The 21596-nt window shown below is 39.0% G+C and overlaps 3 protein-coding genes across 5 annotated transcripts; 2 read left to right on the forward strand and 1 right to left on the reverse strand.

The window, feature by feature from the left end:
• The first annotated feature begins 1295 nt into the window (after positions 1-1295).
• On the forward strand, positions 1296-8740 carry LOC116303706 (high-affinity choline transporter 1). 3 transcript variants are annotated; one of them, XM_031713297.2, is made up of 8 exons: positions 1296-1387; positions 2746-2908; positions 3555-3662; positions 3904-4208; positions 5661-5783; positions 6365-6518; positions 7108-7337; positions 7960-8740. In XM_031713297.2, the coding sequence occupies exons 2-8, from the start codon at positions 2746-2748 to the stop codon at positions 8455-8457; spliced, it is 1581 nt and encodes a 526-aa protein (XP_031569157.1). In that variant the 5' UTR covers positions 1296-1387; the 3' UTR covers positions 8458-8740. The 3 variants fall into 3 exon arrangements, with proteins under 3 accessions (XP_031569157.1, XP_031569170.1, XP_031569162.1); XM_031713310.2 differs by lacking the exon at positions 1296-1387 and adding an exon at positions 2550-2638; XM_031713302.2 differs by lacking the exon at positions 1296-1387 and adding an exon at positions 2619-2671.
• A 364-nt stretch (positions 8741-9104) lies between these two features.
• LOC116303740 (protein SCAI-like) lies at positions 9105-21154 on the reverse strand. Its single transcript, XM_089032645.1, has 18 exons — positions 21042-21154; positions 20072-20141; positions 19943-19968; positions 19476-19562; positions 18781-18879; positions 18522-18618; positions 17970-18068; positions 17528-17599; positions 14167-14259; positions 13450-13575; positions 13194-13298; positions 12945-13023; positions 12061-12154; positions 11690-11771; positions 11044-11116; positions 10109-10285; positions 9874-9974; positions 9105-9617 (listed from the first exon to the last, which is right to left on the reverse strand). The coding sequence occupies exons 1-18, from the start codon at positions 21152-21154 to the stop codon at positions 9468-9470; spliced, it is 1743 nt and encodes a 580-aa protein (XP_088888771.1). The 3' UTR covers positions 9105-9467.
• On the forward strand, positions 14685-16434 carry LOC116303727 (core alpha-(1,3)-fucosyltransferase-like). The gene has a single exon (XM_031713318.2). The coding sequence runs from the start codon at positions 14834-14836 to the stop codon at positions 15935-15937; it is 1104 nt and encodes a 367-aa protein (XP_031569178.1). The 5' UTR covers positions 14685-14833; the 3' UTR covers positions 15938-16434.
• Positions 21155-21596: the final 442 nt, after the last annotated feature.

A 21596-nucleotide genomic window follows, 5' to 3' on the forward strand; every position in this document is an offset into this window, starting at 1 on the left:
GTCGACTTCGAGCAACACTGTTTATCCCAACAAAAAATTCTTATATTCCTGTTATTGTTTTTGAATCTTGGAATGGTTATCATATGTCTTCAATCTCTAGTGAAAGGCACCTATTCCCTATCGCTCCGACAACAGACATACGACGAAAGGCATGCGTATATATTTTATGTAAATGCATTATGAAATAAGGTGCCGTTAAGTTGGGGAAAAAAAAACAAAAAAAAAACGTCCTTTTTTCACGAGGGTAGCCGGCACTTAATAGCCAATGGCTAACAAACCAGTGATCGAATTGGAATTTAGGAGTTGATTTTTGCGGAGGGAGGAAAACCGGAGAACCCGGAAAACCCTCGAAGCACAGGAGAGAACCAACAAACAACTCTACTCACATACGACACCCAACCCGGCGGGACTGGAATTCGGGTCGCATTAATGAGAGGCGAGCACTCACACCGCTACGCCACCCGTGCTTCCCAGTTTAAAGCTTTTTGATTGGCTTTCCACACTTATCATTTAACTCAGAATTATTTCTAAAGACTGAAATTCTTTTTTATCCTTCTAGGTAATGATAATGACAGCAGTGATAGTCGTAGTGCTTTTACACACCATGTACACCACTAAAGGAATTGACTGCCCTTCAAGAGGATGTGTCCATTCAAGATTTATCGGAGCTGATGGTATAGTACAAGTAAGGTGCCAACTTGCGTCCTTTGACTGCGCTAAATATGGAAGAGGAAGCATATGTGGGAACATTACAGCAACGCGTAATAGAAAAGAATATGTAATTGGTTGTCGATGTGTTCGAAATAGTCCCTGACGGTGCTTTAAGAAATTTTGTATTGATTAAAAAAAAAAAATGAATACGATTGAGAATGTGAATTCATTGAATTGATTATAGACTTTAATATTATATATTAATAAAAGTATTTTTGGAAAACTTCGTGAATGTTTTTGTGACTAAAAATCGATAAAAATCTCTGTTGAGTTGGGTAAACTGGAGGAAAGAAAGAAGGAAAGAAGGAAAGCAAAGCAAAGCAAAGCAAAGCAAAGCAAAGCAAAGCAAAGCAAAGCAAAGCAAAGCAAAGCAAAGCAAAGCAAAGCAAAGCAAAGCAAAGCAAAGCAAAGCAAAGCAAAATATAAGCACAAGTTTCAAGAACATAAAGGAAGGAGAAAGACAAGGAAAGGATGAAAGAAAGAAGAAAAGAAAAAAAGAAACGACAATGTTGTGTGACAACAACCGCTGACCGTGCATAACTCCTGTTATTTACTTCGCGTGACAGTAGTTGCGTTACATGTTTGGGTGTTAAATCAGGACAAGTAGAACAAAGTACAGAGTTCAACAAGTTTTTTTAACAACGGCGTATGCCTTGTGAACAACTGTTTTTCCAAGGTAATTATAAATATTCTTTGCTTAATTTCCCTCATAAACTTTCTACATAAATCTATTTTAAGATCATAACTTATAAATTAGTGAAGCACTTTAGTTGTTATATTATACGAAGTGCGAGGTCATAGATAAGCTTGACTCGAATCTAAAAAATACATTCATTTATCTATCGATTTGAGACTAGTTTGTATTCCTTCTAGGATGAACATTTCTATTTAGGCATGTTTAGCTCTTATTGTAAAGCAGATAATTTCTCTTTAAGTACGTGGGTTTCTTCTTCATGTACTCTTTTGCTTTGTTTGCTTTCAACTGGTGCACATGTTCAGCTCTGCTCTCTCTCTCTCACTCTCTCTCTCTTATATAAACGTGCAGGTCATGTACTAGCACGACCTGACGATTTATAGTCATGTATTAATATTGAATGGAATTCGATAGAATACAAAAACTTTAACAAGTAAAAATTTGATCTTTTTTTTTTAGCGGAACATTATCTGAACTTTTTCTGTTCCAGTGCTTGTTTATTTAGTAGCACATGTCGTTGTCCACGTCGTCGTTAGAAGAATATACGTGACAAATATAAATTTTTGCCCAATAGTGACTATTCCGCTCATACGTAATAATATATCATTGAATTTGTGTTTTACATATGTAATTAAACTTATCGAACAAGGCATTTTTCGAAATTTTTTAAGCCGATGCAGATTTATTAAATTTCGATGTATTTTTCATACATTTGAGGCATTTGTTAATATTTATTGCCTTTTGTTTTGTCTTGTTTTTCTGGTTCTTTGATCAAAGCGTCATCATTTACGTATTTCCTAAATGTTTGCGGCGGGCCAGTATTGGGAAATACATTTTTGTTTTGTTTTCTGGCGCCTCCAAAATAGATTAATTGTAAACAAAAAATATTTGTAAAGACAATTGACATATTTTGAAATACCATTAGTAAAAAAATGCTTTTATAACTCGGTTCTATTCAGTAGTTGAATTGCGTACTTTGATCAGCTTGAAATAATAAATATTCAGTTTCTTATCTTATCATCTTTCAATAATATCTCAATTGATCTCTATTTGGTATAATTTTAGTTTTGAATAGTTTCTCGCGCTGTGATTTGTCGAACGACTGCTGGAGCGGTGGAGGTTGTCCATAGTTTGCCAGATAGTAATTAATACTAAAACGTTTTTTTTTTAATCCTGAATTTCGTCTTTTCTCTGATATTCAAGTCTGAAATTATACTAAATCGCAAGGCTCCGGTAAATATTCCACCAATAATCACTTCACCTTCGGTAAATAATTGTTAAATATTAAGAACTCCTTGAATATATTATTATTTAGACTCTGTATTAACTCTTTTTTCTAGATGGCGGAAGTGTTTGTGATTGGTATAGTTGGAATCGTAGTATTTTACCTCTTGATCCTTGGTCTTGGTATATGGGCGGCAAGACGAAGGAAAGAAGGTGAAGAAGAGGCCATGTTGGCCGGACGGAACATTGGAGTCTTTATTGGAACGTTCACGATGACTGGTTAGTTAAACACAAATGCTTTTATCTTCGCCCGACAGAAACTTTAATCTTATGTAAGAAAACGAATTCTGAAGTCTTTTTGAAATCTTGAAAGATAGTATCTACATATACCACCCTTAGAAATTCTCAGCTTCTTCTGACGGAATTTAGAGCCTTTTGTGAAAATAAATCAAAATAAATATTTAGGACTTAGAAAAAGAACTTAGTCAACTGCATAATTTAACTTTGTATAGATTAATATCATTTGGAGTTCAAAGTAGGCGAATAAAAGGTACGAATACCACGCACAATGTACGAAAAAAAGTCAGAGAAAATGGAAATTGGTTTTAGTTTTACTGATTGACACGTTTCCTAATTCGTAGAATACATTAGTGTTCAGTGTTCTTTGATTACAGACTCATTTACTCATGTTTAGCCTGTAAAGAATACACAACCTTAGCTATACACGCACTTTGAAATTCCACGGACCGACCTTCACTGGAACACAAGAATATTCTACACAAAACCGTTGTTAACCCTGAGCAACAGAGAACTCGAAACTTACCTGTCCTAGGCCTTCAACTTAGGTTTGGGGGTAGATGTTAATGAAGCTTAATACTAAAAAGGAAACTAGTTTGTTTAGGTTTGTTTGTTTTTTTTTCTTCAGCGACGTGGGTCGGCGGAGGGTACATCAACGGTACTGCTGAGATCGTGTATGGCAGTGGATTGGTTTGGGCACAAGCACCCTGGGGGTATGCACTGAGCCTGGTTGTAGGTGGGTATTGTACTGACCGTCAATGTATACAAGATGGAATATGAACGTGCATAGTAGGGTAGTATTCAGGGGACCGGGAGCGCGCGCCGCCTTTTTCGCGCGAGCTTTCCCGCCAAACCCGCCAGTGAAACCCAAACACCTCGCCTCCCCTCTCTAGCAACAGTTGATTGCTACCTTTGTCAAATCCTGGATTCCCATCTAAAAGGCTTGTGTATTCTAAATACTTGCTTGATTATCTAAGGTGGCTTGGCGTTCGCTAAAATCATGCGAGACAGAAAATACATGACAATGCTTGATCCGTTTCAAGAGAAGTACGGTCTACGAATGGGTGGCCTTCTTTACATCCCCGCCCTCATGGGAGAGATATTCTGGAGTGCTGCCATCTTGTCTGCTCTCGGTGCTACCGTCAGTGTGGTTGTTGGGCTGGGCAAACAGTTGTCAGTCATCGTGTCATCGTGTATCGCTGTGTTCTATACTCTTATTGGTGGATTATACTCTGTGGCCTACACTGATGTTATCCAGCTTATTTGCATATTTGTTGGACTGGTAAAAGGCTAAGTTTTGACTATGGGTTTTGACCCAGGGGGTAGGGGGTAGGTACTGCTTTGATCTTCCTACCTAACCGACACCTTGCCCCATGTTTACTACTCCAGGCAGGGTGGACAGAAAACCTAACAGATTTGACAAATTGATAAGGCTACCGATAGATCGAATTAGAATTTTGAAAAGGAAAAAAAAATTGTGAGGAGGGAGGAAAAACCGGAGAACCCAGAGAAAAACCCTCGACGCACAGGAGAGAACCAACAAACGACTCTACTCACTCACTTTACTCGTGCTAATTGCTTTAAGGTATCAGGGTACCCCTAGCGACCATTGAGCATTCAACTCTTGATAGCACAAAACCTTTTAATCAAAACCTTAACAAAGTATACATTTTCTGAAAGCTGAATAAATGTAGAAACTATTCCTTTTTTCCTTTTTGTAAAATATATTTATCCTTTTAAGTTAGAGCGAATTATTCAAATTTTCACCGTGGCATCTTCGCGGAGTTCGATGACAGCCGGTAATGATCGGAAACCAATGCTTATTACCTTTCCGAGATCACAAGACAACACTTGTCAAAAGTGTGTCTCCGATTTTTGATTAGTTGCCCCATTTTTTTTTTATACGCTCTTCAAGTTATGACGCTGCTATATCAGTTGTTTCCGAGCCAAAATCCACGATAACTTTGGAGATGAGCAAAAAATCAAAAATCGGAGACACACTTTTGAAGAACAACTTTTTAAGATGACGTCCTCAAAAAATTTCAGTTAAAGTAAGGGGATTACGAACACCAAAATATGTTCGAGATGACAGACAAAGTAACGAGAAACCAAGATCGAATTACCCTATTATTGTTATTCAGGGCGGGAAGTCCAGGTAAATTCTCTTCCTAACTGAACTTTTGTTATTCAGTACCGTTCAGTAGTATTTTTTTAGGCATTCATCGCTATTATTCAAGTTCAGACAATTTGTTCGCTCAGGGCATACGTTTTATCTTTAACGTTTACGCCTAACTAAAGAGAAAAGCAAGTGAAAAAGCAGGAAATCAAAAAGAAGGTCTAAAAGCGTCCAAGGTAAAACAACATGGCTGCCGGATAGAGACGTAACGACAGATCGTTGACAAGTGATGTCAACAATAAATCGAAGACTATTAAAGCTAAAAAGTCGTTCTTTGTTTATTTCTCGCTATATTGAAACACGCTATTGGAAAATTAGTTTTGGAAGATGATAGCTTATTGTGTATTCTCTCGAAAAATATAAAAACCTAAAAATCGATCTTTCATAGCAACTTTGGGGTACCCTGATACCTTAAGCAGATTTCGTATGACTGTGAAAAATGCCCTGTCGTGCTGTTAACATTTTGGATAATCAACCATCTCGTGCGCCGTGCTTGGTTCAATGGAATAGGTTCTCCACTTATTCATATTTTCACAACTCTTCCTATTTGTCGTTTAGTGGCTTAGTCTTCCATTTGCCATGACGAATGAAGCAGTGACCAAGGTATCTGACACTTCATCTTCTTGGCTGGGCGAATGGCCTGAGAACCCTGGTCTATGGATTGACTTTGCTCTACTTCTGGTACGTTCTGATATATACCAAGAGAATATGATTATCGCGCGGGTATGGTAACGAGTTAAAAATAGCATCAATGATTCTAAAAATAGCACCAAAGAGTGCACATGATGGGGCACTTGGATTCCTTCTCTTAGTTCATATTCTCTCGTATATACTTATTTCAGATATCGTTGTCGCACCAAAAGCCTCAAGCAACAAGCCAAGACCGCAGAGAACGCCGGTACTTTTAGCTGTAATTAGTTTATTCATGGTACATTTTCATTCATTTACTTCACAAATTGCTCCAAGCAAGGCTGCTTGAGATGATAATTAGTGGAGAGCTATAGCCACTTGCATGAACCATGAATAAATCAATTATAATTAAAAGTACGGACGTTCAGTGGAGCCTTGGCTTGTTACTTGAGGCTCTTGGTGCGACAACGCTTTTCGAAATAGGTGTATACTACTAATACCCTCAGAGCACGGCTCTCCACGCAACTCCACCCTTGATTCGGGCCTTGACTACTAATCTCACAGACAGATGTTGAGTTCAATGCCCATATCAACAAAATGCTGCCTACAATATTTATATTTATTTTTCGTAGATCTTTGGTGGCATTCCATGGCAAGTTTACTTTCAACGTGTCTTGGCATGCAAAACGTCTGGTAAAGCACGGGGCCTTTCTTTAGCTGCTGCGTCCGGATGTATCGTGATGGCTATACCTGCTGTATTGATAGGAGCAGTAGGATCCTCAACAGGTAGGATAAACCATGCTACATCCAGCAATATAAGGCTGTATGATGTAACAGAATGTGCAGAATTTTAGGAATAATTTGTTCACTTGAGTAATGCTTTTTGAATATAATTCTAGCATGTTTAGTTTAGTAACCGAGATTGTTTTGACTTGGAGATCTACTTGTTGTTTCCTGTTCTACAAACCTCTTTCAAATTAACTCCTAAACATTCAAGCCACCAAGGTTGAACTTGTCTAGAGATACGTGATGTAAATAGAATCTCAGATTAGATTACATTGTTATATAAGGACGAGCCATTTATCTATTTCTGTGCATTTAATCTTGTACTTAGTTGTGAACGAGGCTAAGGTTGTAGTTCAGGTTATACTGGGAGTACGTATACAGACCTAAGTAAGGACAGTGGCCGAGTAAGGAATCCCGACTGACAGTCAAACCGACTAAGGAAAGTCCTTCTGGTCAATCAGGCCTTGCTTTACTTTGTGTAGTTAGATGGCAAACACTCAACTTAAAAGTAACGTCTAAATCAAGGATCGGCAGTCCAGAGTTCCCTCTTGTACCGTAGTCTTACAGGATGTGTTTTTTTCCCCTATAGACTGGACTAAAACTGATTTCTATACCAATGGAAATAACAGCACCCAAGCTACCAAACCAGAAGGACTTCTTATCCTCCCGATGGTTTTACGTCACCTTACGCCTAACTATATATCGTTCTTTGGTCTTGGGGCGGTGTCTGCTGCCGTTATGTCGTCTGCAGACTCCAGCATCTTGTCTGCAGCCAGCATGTTTTCCTACAACATCTATAGGCTCATCTTCAGGCAAGAGGTAAGTCATTTGTAGCCTGAACTAACCAATACCGGAGGGAGGTAGAAGAACTACTGAGGACGTAAAGAAACCCTGTCAGTGACCACCCTCAGTACCTACACTTCATACTAACCACCTCTCATGATTGTAAATTGCATAAAAAGCAATCTGAATTTGATTCACAAGTTAAAGTAAAAAGCAACCTCTGGGCTGATTTATGTCAGAGCATGGCTAATCACAGATCGATCCCTAAAGCACCGTTTACACTGGCGATTTTTGCGGCGATTTCTGCTGCGATTTTTGTGGCAATTTTCGGAAATATGAAATCTTTTGTCTCATCCTTCAAAAGAGACATTCGTCTAGAAAAATCTTGGTATCCTGAAAAAAACTTTACGAGTAAATTCTTTACCATTATTTATTATGGACAAAATCGCCGCAAAGATCGCCGCAAAAATCGCCGCAAAAATCGCCGCAAAAATCGCCGCAAAAATCGCCGCAAAAATCGCTAGTGTAAACGGGGCTTAAGACAACTTCTTGGTTGATGTAAGCCAGGGAATTAACTGCCAACTCACACATCGTAAACGCCATCCTGGAAGCGCTCCTTTCTTCGTTCTCTTGGTGAATATGTGCTGTTATATTTCAGGCATCAAGCACGGAGGTGCTTTGGGTGATGCGGATCGCAATTTTTATAGTAGGTGCTATAGCAACAATCATGGCTCTGACCGTCGATTCCGTATACACTCTGTGGGCCTTGTGTAGCGATGTTGTCTACGTGACCCTCTTCCCTCAACTCTGTTGCGTCATCTACTTCACCAAGACCAACACATATGGATCATTCGTTGGTTTTCTCGTTGGGATACTACTCCGTGTCCTGGGAGGGGAGCCGTCACTTAAGATCCCGGTGATAATCAAATTCCCGTACTATAACGAAACCGACGGCCAGCTTTTCCCGTTTCGCACCTTGGCAATGGTTTGCGCGTTTGTTTCTATTCTCGTTGTTTCTTATTTGTTCAGGATTCTTTTCCTGAAGAGCATTCTCCCCACCTGGATGGATTTCTTACACTGTTTTAGAGAATACCGACTCCATGAGATAGAAATGCTTGAGCAATCTTACATAAAAAAGAAAAATGATGGAATGTGATCATTTTCCCTCTTATCCTTCTGCCTTTTTAGTCATTAGTTTTTATTCCCTTTTATGAGGGTCATTTTATTTCAAGTTCAAAAGTTGCCGACCTCGATCTAACTGCGTTCAGTTGGTCAGTATATTCAAGACCTCTAGCACTGTTTTTCCCTGTCTGGACCTCCTGGCCGGTAAATAACCACTATGTAAATCCTGATTTTCCGGCATTTATAAACTAATTTAAAAATTTTCGAAGATTCTTAATATTTAACCATACAATGAATAATAAACATAATAAACACAATACTCTCTTAAGGATAAAATTATGTTTTCATATAAATATTTTTTGTTGTGGGATTCATTCGTTAAAAAACATTTACTTGTTTTGAATTATGAATAAAAAGAGGGAGGGAGGAAGGGAGGAAGGAAGGAAGGAAGGAAGGAAGAATATACGGTCTGTGTATTGCTAGTGGCATTTGGTTGCAACAGAAGGGTGCGAGCCTTGTATGGCAATAAGAGAAGGATTCGTACTCTAATAAGCGCCAGCCGACTAGACCCGTCAGCTATCAGGACACTAAACTGTGACACGGTCTGGGGTAAGTGCTGCTCCATGGCACTACTCGGATTTTGGACATTTAAATTAACAAAGGTATTCCCAGAACAAACAGTGCTTTGAAAATTGATTTATTACATTCAAAAAAATTCTACATTCTTTTTTTCCCCATTCAATTCTAGCACCCACGTGGTATATCACGCGGTATATTCTGATATGTACACGTGATTCATCTGAAGATATCACGTGGCAAATATGGAACCCACGTGATATATCACATGGTATATACTGTATTGTGATATGTACACGTGATTCAATTAAAGATATCACGTGGTAATTATGAATCCCACGTAGTATATCACGTGGTATATTTTGATATGTACACGTGATTCATCTGAGAATCACGTGTCAAATTTTAAACAGGCGCGTGACATCTGATAGAAGGATCACGTGACCCTGGCAAAAGAGAGGTCGATATCTAGTCAAAAGGCGGCGCATCTCCTACTTCATAAAACAGGCTCCTGACATCCAACATGGACGCCAGTTCTAGGATTTGTTTTTCGATGCCTCCATTGATTAGAATCTCGGATGGAAGTTTGGGGAAGCACTTTGGGTAGTAATCAGAACCCTGCAAAATAACGTTAGTATAATGGTTAGCCTTCAGTTGACTCATGACTTCAAGTGTATAGATTAGATGCCGTATCAAGGTACGCAATTGACGACATCCGTTTAATTAATCACAGTGCGCGTCATCGTCCAGCCAATCTGAATAGTGGGGCACGGCATGTTCATTACCATCATTACCAAAGACTTCGAAAGCCTTGATTCCTAGTTTGGCCTTGTCATATATACATATAGTTGAAATAGTTAATGTATATACATACTTTGAAAGCTCGATGTAGATGCATCGCATAAAAACAGAAGATATAGCGCAGCACCATCATCTTCAAAAAATCGTCTTCTAAAAGCTTCAAATAAGAAAGATCTGAAAAACCAAATAAGAAGACCTATAGTTAGTGACTGGTAGCCTTTGGAACAGCCGCCGTTTTATTTGGCTTTTACCAAAGTTCCACGAAAGACTGATGGCAATTTTCTTTATTGTACACTGTATCCACTCACCTACAGCACGAGACCAGTCGTGTAAAACTCGTAAGATATCCGTCATGACGCGACGTACATGACGTTGACAGTCTTCCCATAAGTCACTGCGAAGGTTCGAGACACTGCACACGTGACAGAATGCAAGAAGAGGGCTGTGGAGGAATAGTGTGAAGAGACTGCCCTTGCGATTCAGTTCTAAAGGAGAATGTGAGAATTTAAAAGTGACACAGATATTTTATGAATTTTTTTTACCTCTATTGGTTTTTAGGTTCGTCATTCTTTTCCTTTTCTTCTTCTAAAACCCGATGTTCTTATTTTCTTGACTTTTCCTGTTTCTTTACTTCCACCGTCCTTTCCTTCAATCCTTTGCTCCCTTTCTCACCTTACTTCGTTCCCATTTTAAATTCATACTTGCAACTCAGTCTCCCTCCTTGCCTCTCTCCCTCCCTTCTTCCATCTATCCCTCCCTCCCTCCCTCCTTTCATCCCTCCCTCCCTCCTTCCCTCCCTCCTTTCATCCCTCTCTCCTTCCTTCCATCTATCCATACCTCCCTCCTTACCTCCCTCCCTCCTTTCATCCTTCTCTCCTTCCTTCCATATATCCCTACCTACCTCCTTACCTCCCTCCCTCCTTTCATCCCTCTCTCCTTCCTTCCATCTATCCCTACCTCCCTCCTTACCTCCCTCCCTCTTTTCATCCTCTCCTTCCTTCCATCTATCCCTCCCTCCCTCCTTACCTCCCTCCCTCCTTTCATCCCTCTCTCCTTCCTTCCATCTATCCCTACCTCCCTCCTTACCTCCCTCCCTCTTTTCATCCCTCTCTCCTTCCTTCCATCTATCCCTACCTCCCTCCTTACCTCCCTCCCTCCTTACCTCCCTCCCTCCCCCCTCCTATCTATCCCTCCTTCTCTTCCCTGTCTCCCTCCATCCCTCCCTCCCTCCCTCCTTTCATACCTGACACAGCTGTTGGTGCTGTAGCAGGTGACATCAGACTGACCAGCGGCTGACCGAAAATGTTTGGGAAATACTAGAAAAAGAGAAGCCAAATGATGCCAAATAATATATTTATCTTCATTTTCTATTACATTTATTCTCTCTTGTCATTCATTCATTTATTTGTTTGTTCTTTCATTTGTTGGTATTTCATTTGTATATCTTCACTTTTCTTCACTCCACTTCACTTCACTTCGCCTCACTTCACTTCACTTCAACTCACCTCACCTCACCTCACCTCACCTCACCTCACCTCACCCCACCTCGCCTCGCCTCACCTCACCTCGCCTCACCTCACCCCACCCCACCCCACCTCACTTCACCTCACCTCACCTCGCCTCGCCTCGCCTCGCCTCGCCTCGCCTCGCCTCACCTCAATTCACCTCACCTCACCTCACCTCACCTCACCTCACCTCACCTCACCTCACCTCACCTCACCTCACCTCACCTCACCTCACCTCACCTCACCTCACCTCACCTCACCTCACCTCACCTCACCTCACCTCACCTCACCTCACCTCACGTCACCTCACTCCTCTCCTCTCCTTTCTTGGTCTTTCTCTCTTTCTTCGTCGTTATTTGGTTGGTTGTTTGTGCGTTTTCATACCTTAAATGCCTGGCTGTTTGAGCAGTCGATGATAATCACCAAAGGTTTACGAGTAAACGGTATAAGATCTTCTGGATACAGACTAGAAAATAAATGAAATTCACTAAATATTTAAAAACTCTAAATTATATTCGGCCGAGCTAAACACTTTAAGAAATCCTACATCAACATGTATTTAACAGCAACAACAATGAGAGTTTATTTCCATATACAGATAAAATCAATAGAATACAATATCAAAAATTGAATAACACTATGATGATAGCCTTGGTGTAATCTAGAGTAATACGTAATCATAGCCATGCACACTGCATACAGTAGCTCACGAATTGTAATGTCTATTCCCACGAGAGAAAAAATAAAAGTATTACCAGTTAACTTCCTTGAAAACTGCCCGCCTCTTGGAAGGATTATCATCATCAGTTTTCTTGTTGTAGGTTAAAACTCCACCTTCCTCGTACGTACCTTCAATCATCACATTTATGGTGTATTATGCATGAACTGTGTTATATACCCATTTATAAAATAATTGGGATGGTACGCGCGCTACGATTGGTCGAAAACCATGTTTGATGAAAACACACTCGAAAACCATGTTTTATCAAAACACACTCGCGTCATCCTTTACAATAATACATCAGAATAATACGATACTTTTTCGTTTTTTGACGTGTTTGTTATTTTATAAAACAGATCAAAAAACAGAATATTAATCTACGCGTCGTGGTTTCCTACGCTCCTCTCGTGTTCTCTCAAAATCCCGCGTGTTTTGATCACAGTATCTGCAAACACGGAAAACTGTTTTTGATCTGTTAATTCGAAAAAGGTTGTCATCGATAGGTGATAGGCGAAAAGCGATAGGAGATAGGTCATTCCAAGATCCAAGAATAGCTAGAATGACTTGTGTTTCTGCTTCAAGAACGTGGACCTTAGTGTTGAGACTGATTCAATGTTCTTTGTCCTCAACCATTTCCATGTCGTAATTACCTATCGCCTATCATTTTTGGCGATGACAACGTGTTTTGAAATAGATGTATACTGCTATTTCCAACAAGGTAGATGAAGCTATTACTGCATGTTATTATATTCATATGTAAACAATGTCAGCACAGAAGAAAATATACCGGAAGAACGTGCAGATAAAGTTTGGGAAAATTATATATCGTTCAAATCGTTCATAGTACACATGTTTTTGATATAGCTGTAGAGAAGATAGTACTAAGAACAAGCGCTTTGGCAGAAATAAATGACGTACCTTCCAGGCCTGACTTTGGTGCTGGTGCGCATGCGTCACCCGACACGTAAACCAACATGACTCCATTGGTGGGAAGCTCCTGTGAAACAACGAAAGAATGAGAATGAATGAATAAATAAAATAAAAGGGTAAAAAGAATGGAAATGAAATGAAAAGGACAAGCAAGGAAAGGAAGAAGAAAGTGGAAGGACTGATGGGATGGATGGATGAGTGGGAATGAATGGATGGTAAAAGAAATGGAACACATACCTTAAATCCAACGCTCAAGAAGACATGCAGCTGAGCAAAGGTAGGTTTATACAGAAGATACTTGTGAGGATTAGGACGACTAGAACTGCTGTTTTCTAAGGCAGCCTATCAAAACAAACATTACCTTCAACACAATCATTCTTTGGGTCGTCACATGCATCCGTCACGCAACGTTGCGTGATGACTTGCGGTACGGTTAAGATTTTGATATATGGACACAATCAATAATCTATTAACAAAGGTACGGATACTCTACCTTCTCGTGCTGTAGGTCTGTAGTAGAGGACGGTGTTACGAGGGTTCGTGGAGAAGAGTCGTCCGGCTCTCGTTCTAGAGCTTGTAACATACGAAACATGTCCAGCGTCAGTTCGCTGAACTTTACCTGGAAATAGATTGGGGAATGTTCAGATCAAACGGGCAGACATCAACATTTTATCAACATCATCAATTATTTTCATCATGACCATCATCGTCGTTTTCATCATCATCACCGTAATCGCCTAAGTCATCATCTTCAACATCAATTATTTTCATCATGACCATCATCGTCGTTTTCATCATCATCACCGTCTTCGCCTAAGTCATCATCTTCGACATCAATTATTTTTATCATGACCATCATCGTCGTTTTCATCATCATCACCGTCTTCGCCTAAGCCATCATCTTCAACATCAATTATTTTCATCATGACCATCATCATCGTCGTCTTCATCATCATCACCGTCTTCGCCTAAGTCATCATCTTCAACATCAATTATTTTCATCATGACCATCATCATCGTCGTCTTCATCATCATCATCGTCGTCTTCTTCGCTTTCATCATCATCAACAACATTACCAAAGAACCAATATTGTGGTAGAGGGAAGAGAAAGCTTAATTTAAATAATATCGTATACGAAAATTCTATTTAACGTCGATATTATCAAAAATTCTCAACTCTTTTTGTCCAACATCGTTCTATCATCGCTACCTGTTTTTCACAGTTTCCAATGATGATTATTTCCTGTAATGTAAGACTACTTCCACCAGAGATGGCTGTTGGTATCGTCGTAGATAAGGTCTCCTGAAAAATCGCAAAAAAAAAAAAAAAAAATTAAAATTATATAATCATCCAAAGGATGCTGTAAAATTAATTTCATTTTTATTTTCCAAAAGAGCTCAGTCAGACTTGTACCCTGCGATCACTTAGGTTTAATTTTTTAAATTTTCTTTTATTAGCAAAAGAATATGGGAAGACGAATAATGGGCGTAAAGGCTTTTGGGAAGGAAGGGATACGCCGCGAACTCACTAAATCCTTCCCATTAACCACAGCGCGTGTAAGAGAAGCCACTAGGTAATAGTCTGTTGTTTCGTTTTGACACTTTATCTAAGCCTCTTGTCAATAAAACGGTTTTGAAGTGAAACACAAAGCGCAAAATTCTTTCTAACACCTTCTGGTTGCCAAGGATTTTGAAGGAAAAATGTCATTTACGATCTTATATCCTCTATCAGCCTACAAACTGATTATTAGTATTTTTTAATGCCGAACCTTCACTAGTACAGATTCATTTACTCTACAAACTCCATTCTATTAGTCTACAAAGTCCGTGTAGGCTTTTAGTCTAAAAATTCAAAGTGTCACCATTGTCTGCGCATCATGAAACGAACGATCACGAAAGTAATCCTATTACTGTACTGCTTGGCAATGGCTTTTATTTTGTGGAACGAGCTGGATGATCATCCTGCAAAAGTAGCTTTAAAGTACTTGAGGACAAACGAGAAAACGAAATTGAAAGATCAAAAACAAGAACCAGTTATTCTCCTGTACACAGATTTCTTCACGGGACCTTGGTATTTGCGATGGGATAAACACTACCCCTGCAGATTTAATTGTAAATTTACTTATAATAAGAGTGTTCTCGACACAGCCAATGCAGTTGGTTTCCACGATGCAGACTTGCCGTTAGTTTTACCCAAACGAACAAAATCAGATCAAATATGGTTTTACTTCAACTTGGAAAGTCCCGTGAATTCTAAAACGGGAGATTACAGAAATATTTTCAATTGGACGATGAGTTATAGGACAGACTCCGATGTGTTTACACCGTACGGGATCCATGAACCTTTATCTTGTAGCGAAGCCTTGGCATTTAAAAATGAAGCAAAACATCGAAACTTCGCAGCGAAAAGAACAAAGATGATAGCGTGGATCAGCAGTAATTGTGACGATTCTATCGGACGCTATGACTATGTTCAAAAATTAACCCGTTATGTAAATGTTGATATATATGGCCAATGTGGGAACTTAAGCTGTAAGCGGGGATCAAATTCTCGATTATCAAACGATTGCAAGAAAAAGATTTCGAAGTACAAATTTTACCTCGCGTTTGAAAACAGTTTGTGCCAAGACTACATTTCAGAAAAGTATTGGGAAAACGCCCTGGAAAATGAACTGATCCCCGTAGTAATGGGAGGTGCTGACTACGATAGTATAGCAATACCTGATTCTTTTATCAATGTCGAAGATTTTGAGACAGTAAAAAATTTGGCGGATTATCTTAAGTATTTGGATCAAAACGATACGGCTTATAACGAGTACTTTCAGTGGAAGAATATGTTCAAATTGAGTACTCCGTACACATACGGTTGCGCGTTGTGCACGGCTCTGAACAGCCGCAAAGCAAAACAACCTAAAGTTTATTCAAGTTTACTCGATTTTTGGAAAGTAAACAAATGTAGAAAAAATATCAAAATGAAATGAGAAAATCGATATTGAAATGACAGTAGTGAATGTTGGTAAAATGAACGCAGATTTATAAGGTATGATCTTTCCCCAGAACTGTCGAACATAGTGCTGATGACACAAATAGACCCCCTGCAGCCGGTCGGAATCAATCTCAATTTGGAGGACATGACAATAGGTTTCCAATTCTCATGAGATTGAAATAATAATAATATCTATTTACTCCTATAGCGCTAATTCCAAACAAAATGCCCAAAAGCACTTTACAAGTACAAAAAAATTGCCTTGCGAAATATATGAGGCATTACCAAGATTATCCTGAACGACTTGCTTACGACACTTCAAGTGATAGACCAGTTTCGAATTCCAAATTACCGCTGTGTTCCTTGATTACAGACTCGTTTGCACAGGGTTAGCCTCGTATCAGGGTCTAAATATTCACAAATACCAAAGGTAAAGTAAAGAATGCACAACTTCCACAATACAAACATTTCGAAACTTCGACGGACCTTGACTGGAACACGTGAATGTTTTGCACAAACTCGAGGCTAACCCTGTGCAAATGAGTCTGTAATCAAGAAGCACAGCGGTAATTTGGAATTCGAAACTGTTCGTGATTGAGATGTATAATAAGATGCACACATCTCTATGGATACTAAAGGATTTAATTCAATATTAACTCTTTAAGAAACAAATGAAAAAGAGGTTGCATCGCAATCGAATAAAGATGTAATTATAGTTTTCAACTTTAAAAAGGTCGACTTTGAATTCGCAGCAAATTTTAGGATACCAAGGATTGATTAAATAACATGAAATCTATATTGATTCTTTTTATTTCTGTTTTTCTTGTTTCTTTCTTGTACCGTTTCCTTAATTCGTGTCGTTTTGCTATATATTCATTTTTCCTTTCCATTCGTTTCCTTTTCCTTCCCTCCCTTACCTTTCCTTTCCTTCCCTTTCCTTCCCTCCCCTCCTTCCCTTTCCTTTCCTTTCCTTCCCTTTCCTTTCCTTCCCTTTCCTTTCCTTTCCTTCCCTTCCCTTCAGTTTCCTTTCCTTTCTTTTCCTTTCCTTTCCTTGCTTTTCCTTTCCTTTCCTTTCCTTCCCTTTCTCTTATTCTTATTCCTTAGATGAAACTAGAGAATTCAATAAAAGGATCTGTCGTGTAGCGCTGTATTCAAGCACTGTGATTGGCTGATGGAAATATGCTTTGTCTTGGTTTCGATTGGTTGAGACGGAAGATATTTTAGATTCATCCCCATTAGAAAGACATTCAAATTTTATCAGTACACCCTGAAACAGCCTCAGGGCTGATCAACATCAGGGAACGAATAATTCACAGATCGAATTAGAATTTATATTGTTAGGTTTTGCGGAAGGAGAATACCGGAGAACCTGGAGAAAAACCCTCAAATCAAGAGAGAGACCTAACAAACTCTACTCTCATGTGACGCAAAGTCCAGGAATTGAACTAAGGCCACTGAGGTAAGGGGCGAGAGCACTACCGCCATTCCACCCCAGTGATCTCATTCTCTCAAGGTCTCTGCTCTTTGTTTGTTTTAGAGTTTGCAGCTCAGTAAAAAGGGGTAATAAGAAATTGTAAATACGTACGTTTGGTTTCAATCGATGAGACAGGAAAACAGGAAGGACATCGGGAGTCATGACGGAAAGAAGGTTGTCAGCCTGCAAAAATAGAAATGAATGAATGAATGAATGAATGAATGAATGAATGGATGGATGGATGGATGGGTGGGTGGATGGATGGATGGATGGATGGATGGATGGATGGATGGATGGATGGATGGATGAATGAATGATAAATGAATAAATGAATAAAAGAACGAACAAACTAAAACGAATAAATGAATGGAATAAAGGAAGGAAGAGAAGAAGGTAACAGGATGGCCGTGATTTTATTTGTTTACCGTGATACCGACCAGAGGTTGTCAATTTGATTTACCCCCAGTCCTTTGCGTATATGCAAAGACGATAGAAACGTAGTTCCTGGGAACGAAAATGAGGATAAAAACAAGTGCGCATGTGTCAAGATCACCTGAACAAAGGATGTAACCTCGCTGATCACCAGCCTCCACTCTTCATCGTCCTCTGCATCGTAGACATCAACGTACTCTTCCACGTAATGATTGAGTTCCTTTGGACATCAAAAAAGTGAAATGTTTCAGTATTCATTGTTGAAAGGAAGGAGGAAAGGGAGGAAGGAAGAGTATAAGGAAGAAGGATGAGATAAAAAGGGGGAAGACAGAAGGAAGGAAGGAAGAAGGCAAGACGTTAGGAAGGAAGGAAGGAATGAAGGAAGGAAAGAAGGAAAGAAGGAAAAAATGAAAGAAGGAAGGAAAGAAGGAAGGAAGGAAGGAAGGAAGGAGGGAAGGAATGAAGGACGGAAGGAAGGAAGGAAGGAACGAAGGAAGGAAGGAAGGAAGGAAGGAAGGAAGGAAGGAAGGAAGGAAGGAACGAAGGAACGAAGGAATGAAGGAAGGAAGGAAAGAAGGAAGGAAGGAAGGAAGAAAGGAAGGAAGGTAAGGACAGAAGAAAGGAAGAAAGGACGAAAAGAAGAGACGAACACGAAAGAAAAAAGAACACCTACCGAAATGATTTCTTTGACAAGCTCCATCTTGTTCAGAAGAAGGCAAACTACTGTATACCGTGCATAGTAGCGTAGCTTCTTCACCATCAGATCAGGCCTATATCCAACACAAAAGCATTAATTACTGAAAATCCAAGTTTTTCATGTACATACGAAAGCCAACCCTGCAAGCAGAGGGTGTTTTTTCTTTTGATCTCCTCTGTAAGACGGAGGGCAGAATGAGACCTCTGCTATCTGGGTAACGAAATCCTTCACTTACTTTTCTTCTTTGCTTGCTTGACTGTAATATGCGCGATCTCGTATCGCAGAATAAAAAGAGAATGACTCGCGAAGATAATTGGCTTCACTGGTTCTTAGGCTGGTTTAAGAATAAAATAAATTTGTCATACAAAGGAGGAGCAGAACATTTCTCCTTTGGGTAATAGTTCAATATCTTTTTGTTGTTCGTCCTACAACATCATTCTATAAATAGAGAATATGATAAGCCATGAACAACTACGTGTTGTAATTCAAAGGCCCTCTTCAGCAACAGTAATACAAGCAAATGGCAGCGAGAATACCGACCCCACAAAAATTTGTCCCCAGGGGCTAACAGTAGGACAGCGATAATGGGATCCCTATACGGAGGGCACAGGTGTCAAGGGGGATCCAAGAATCTGAGAAAGGGAGGGATGGGGGTGAGTGAAACTGAATTTGGCATTAGATGAACCTCATTGATCATATGCAAATCAAACAAAACCAGAGGAGGACATGCTCCCAGTGAATTCTTAAAATATGGTTTCCAGAAATGCTTTTTCTTACATTCTGGAGATATTTTAATGTTTCGCCATAAAAAATAAACACATCCCAAACTGAAATGGGGGCCACAGCTCCCCCCCCCCTCCCCCTCCAAACCTGACCGTGGGCATCATGATACAGGTTGGTTAATAAAGCATTAATACTTCTTGAACTTACTAGTAATGATAATAAAGTTGTCCAATCTTGGAAGCTATCTCCCCAATTTGCCATCTTTTTAAATTGTACTTATCATCAAGGATGGACCTAGGACAAAACAATTTATGAAAGTTGTCTTGCTAATCTTGATCTATGAATGGCCAAAATAATCTGTTTCCTGACTGTTATCAGCCCAGAGGTTGTTTCAGGATCTGTAAATTAGCTGTGCCCTGACTTAGAACAGCCCAGAAATTTTACTACTTTTTTGTTTCATCCAAGATTTTTATTTTCATATTCCTGCTCCAAGCTTTCGGGTTACAAACCCATTGTCAGGGAAAAACTGATTGAAATTGTTTTAGGGTTTGATCTGCACATTTGCAGTGTCCTGTCAATGTTCAGCCAAGAGGTACTTGTTAAATAAAATCGAGACAAAATTGAGGTTTTTTTAAGGAATCTAAAAACAATGCTATTTACAGTGTTAATTTTACCTGTGTTGCTGCTGAAATTTCCATAGCTGGAAAATAAATCCAAAATATAGTTTAGTTTGCTGTGTTGAATAACTGAACATTGTAACAAAATTGAAATTATGTAAACACGATATCATGCATAATCTTTACCCGTGTGTAAACATCAAAAGTTTTCCCAAAGTGTGACTGCCAATGCTTGTTTCCAAACTGCGGCAAATCCCTTTTTTCAAAAATAAAAATAAAATTAAACATTTTTAGATAGTATCCCTACCCCTACCCCCCGAGGACAATGGTATTAAAGGACCTCCCCTCCCCTCCCCCAAGTCTCAAATTTTCAAAAGCTTTACATCAAAAATTAAAATAATAGAGCTTCCATCACTTTTCTCTTCCTCTCAAGACATCTTTAAGTAATATATACATTTTTAAAAATATTCAAAGACAATTAATATTATCACAATAGTGAGGAAAGGAGGAATTTGAAAAATTGGGGCAAAATATTAGTTACATACTTTGTAACTAGTACTTGAAGGAGAAAGTTAATACAACTATAGGATATACTTTAACATATAAAAGAAGTGTTACAGGCTAGTAGACACCTTATGACTGAGCCCTACCCTCAGGAGTGTACAGAGTCTCGCTTGTGTGCTACAGATGTCTGTGCTACAGTCGTAGAAACGAAGGCCGAGACAACCATTCAAAGTATCTTTTTCAAGTTGAAAATACACTCATATACTACTAACTACAGCTTTTTAGAGGTAAGTTAAGCCAGTTTAACTTTAGTAATTTATTGAAAACTTTGTCCTCGAAGAGTTTAAATTTCATGATCACTATGGTGGTCCGGTTTACCATACAACTTCGAAGTGAATTTTCAAAGTTCCACAACTTTCGCTCACCGGAATTAAGACTAAAATTACACTATCAAATACAACAAATAGATCATTAACTACTTATTTTAATGTATTATAAGCGTATATAGAGTATATATTGAATAGTATAAGAATAAAAGAAATGATCAAGTGATCAATGAGCTACACCCCAAAACGTATCCAAGCAAACCCGAATACATTAGTATTCACTAAAAAAATCCATAAAAAATTATATTGCATGAAACAGTAGATACCTTAAAGAATTGAATAGTGTCCGTGATTTTTCCAAAAGATGACAGAATTCAGCAACAATCTTTCGTTCATCAACTCTGTCTTCACGTTCGCCTTTGTTTACTTCGTCCGCCATATTGAAAAACCGCTGTACTATCGAAATGCTGCTTCATATAAACCTGATTTTGGCGCGCAATTGTTTCTTTTATTTTCTTACCTTCAAAAATGCTCAAATTGTTTTTATATCCAGGCTCTATTACAGGTATTACAATTTTTAGACAAATCCCATCCTTTTAATTTTCCATTCCCAGCTAAACTAAATTCTGGCCCAAGCGATGAACCTTGGGGAAAACCCATAATGAGTGATTCTATTTACCATTTTCAGTGACCTATTTTCTGGTATAGTGATGAACTTTAGGAAATTCCCAGGTCTGTGATTCTATTTAATTTTCCGTTTCTAGTGCCCTAAATCGTGGTCCCAGTGATGAACTCTGGGGCAATCCTATGCATATGTTGGTGATTCTATTTCTCATTCACAATTTCAATGATGAACCTTTGGGGCAATCCCATTTTGGTAA

Source organism: Actinia tenebrosa, unplaced genomic scaffold, assembly GCF_029948245.1.
Source record: "Actinia tenebrosa isolate PJP-AT-01 unplaced genomic scaffold, QUT_ActTen_1.0 PGA_scaffold1__47_contigs__length_23844297, whole genome shotgun sequence".
NCBI classification, from domain to species: Eukaryota; Metazoa; Cnidaria; class Anthozoa; order Actiniaria; family Actiniidae; genus Actinia; species Actinia tenebrosa.

Excerpts from the sequence above, each read along its gene's own strand:
- LOC116303706 (XM_031713297.2), top strand. The coding sequence starts at position 2,746 with ATGGCGGAAGTGTTTGTGATTGGTATAGTTGGAATCGTAGTATTTTAC. Across the intron at positions 2,909-3,554 it reads TGGAACGTTCACGATGACTG|CGACGTGGGTCGGCGGAGGG; the intron begins GTTAGTTAAACA and ends TTTTTTCTTCAG. Across the intron at positions 4,209-5,660 it reads TTTGCATATTTGTTGGACTG|TGGCTTAGTCTTCCATTTGC; the intron begins GTAAAAGGCTAA and ends TTTGTCGTTTAG.
- LOC116303727 (XM_031713318.2), top strand. The coding sequence starts at position 14,834 with ATGAAACGAACGATCACGAAAGTAATCCTATTACTGTACTGCTTGGCA.
- LOC116303740 (XM_089032645.1), bottom strand. The coding sequence starts at position 21,154 with ATGGCGGACGAAGTAAACAAAGGCGAACGTGAAGACAGAGTTGATGAA. Across the intron at positions 9,975-10,108 it reads CGACTGGTCTCGTGCTGTAG|ATCTTTCTTATTTGAAGCTT; the intron begins GTGAGTGGATAC and ends TTGGTTTTTCAG. Across the intron at positions 9,618-9,873 it reads ATCTACATCGAGCTTTCAAA|GGTTCTGATTACTACCCAAA; the intron begins GTATGTATATAC and ends GTTATTTTGCAG.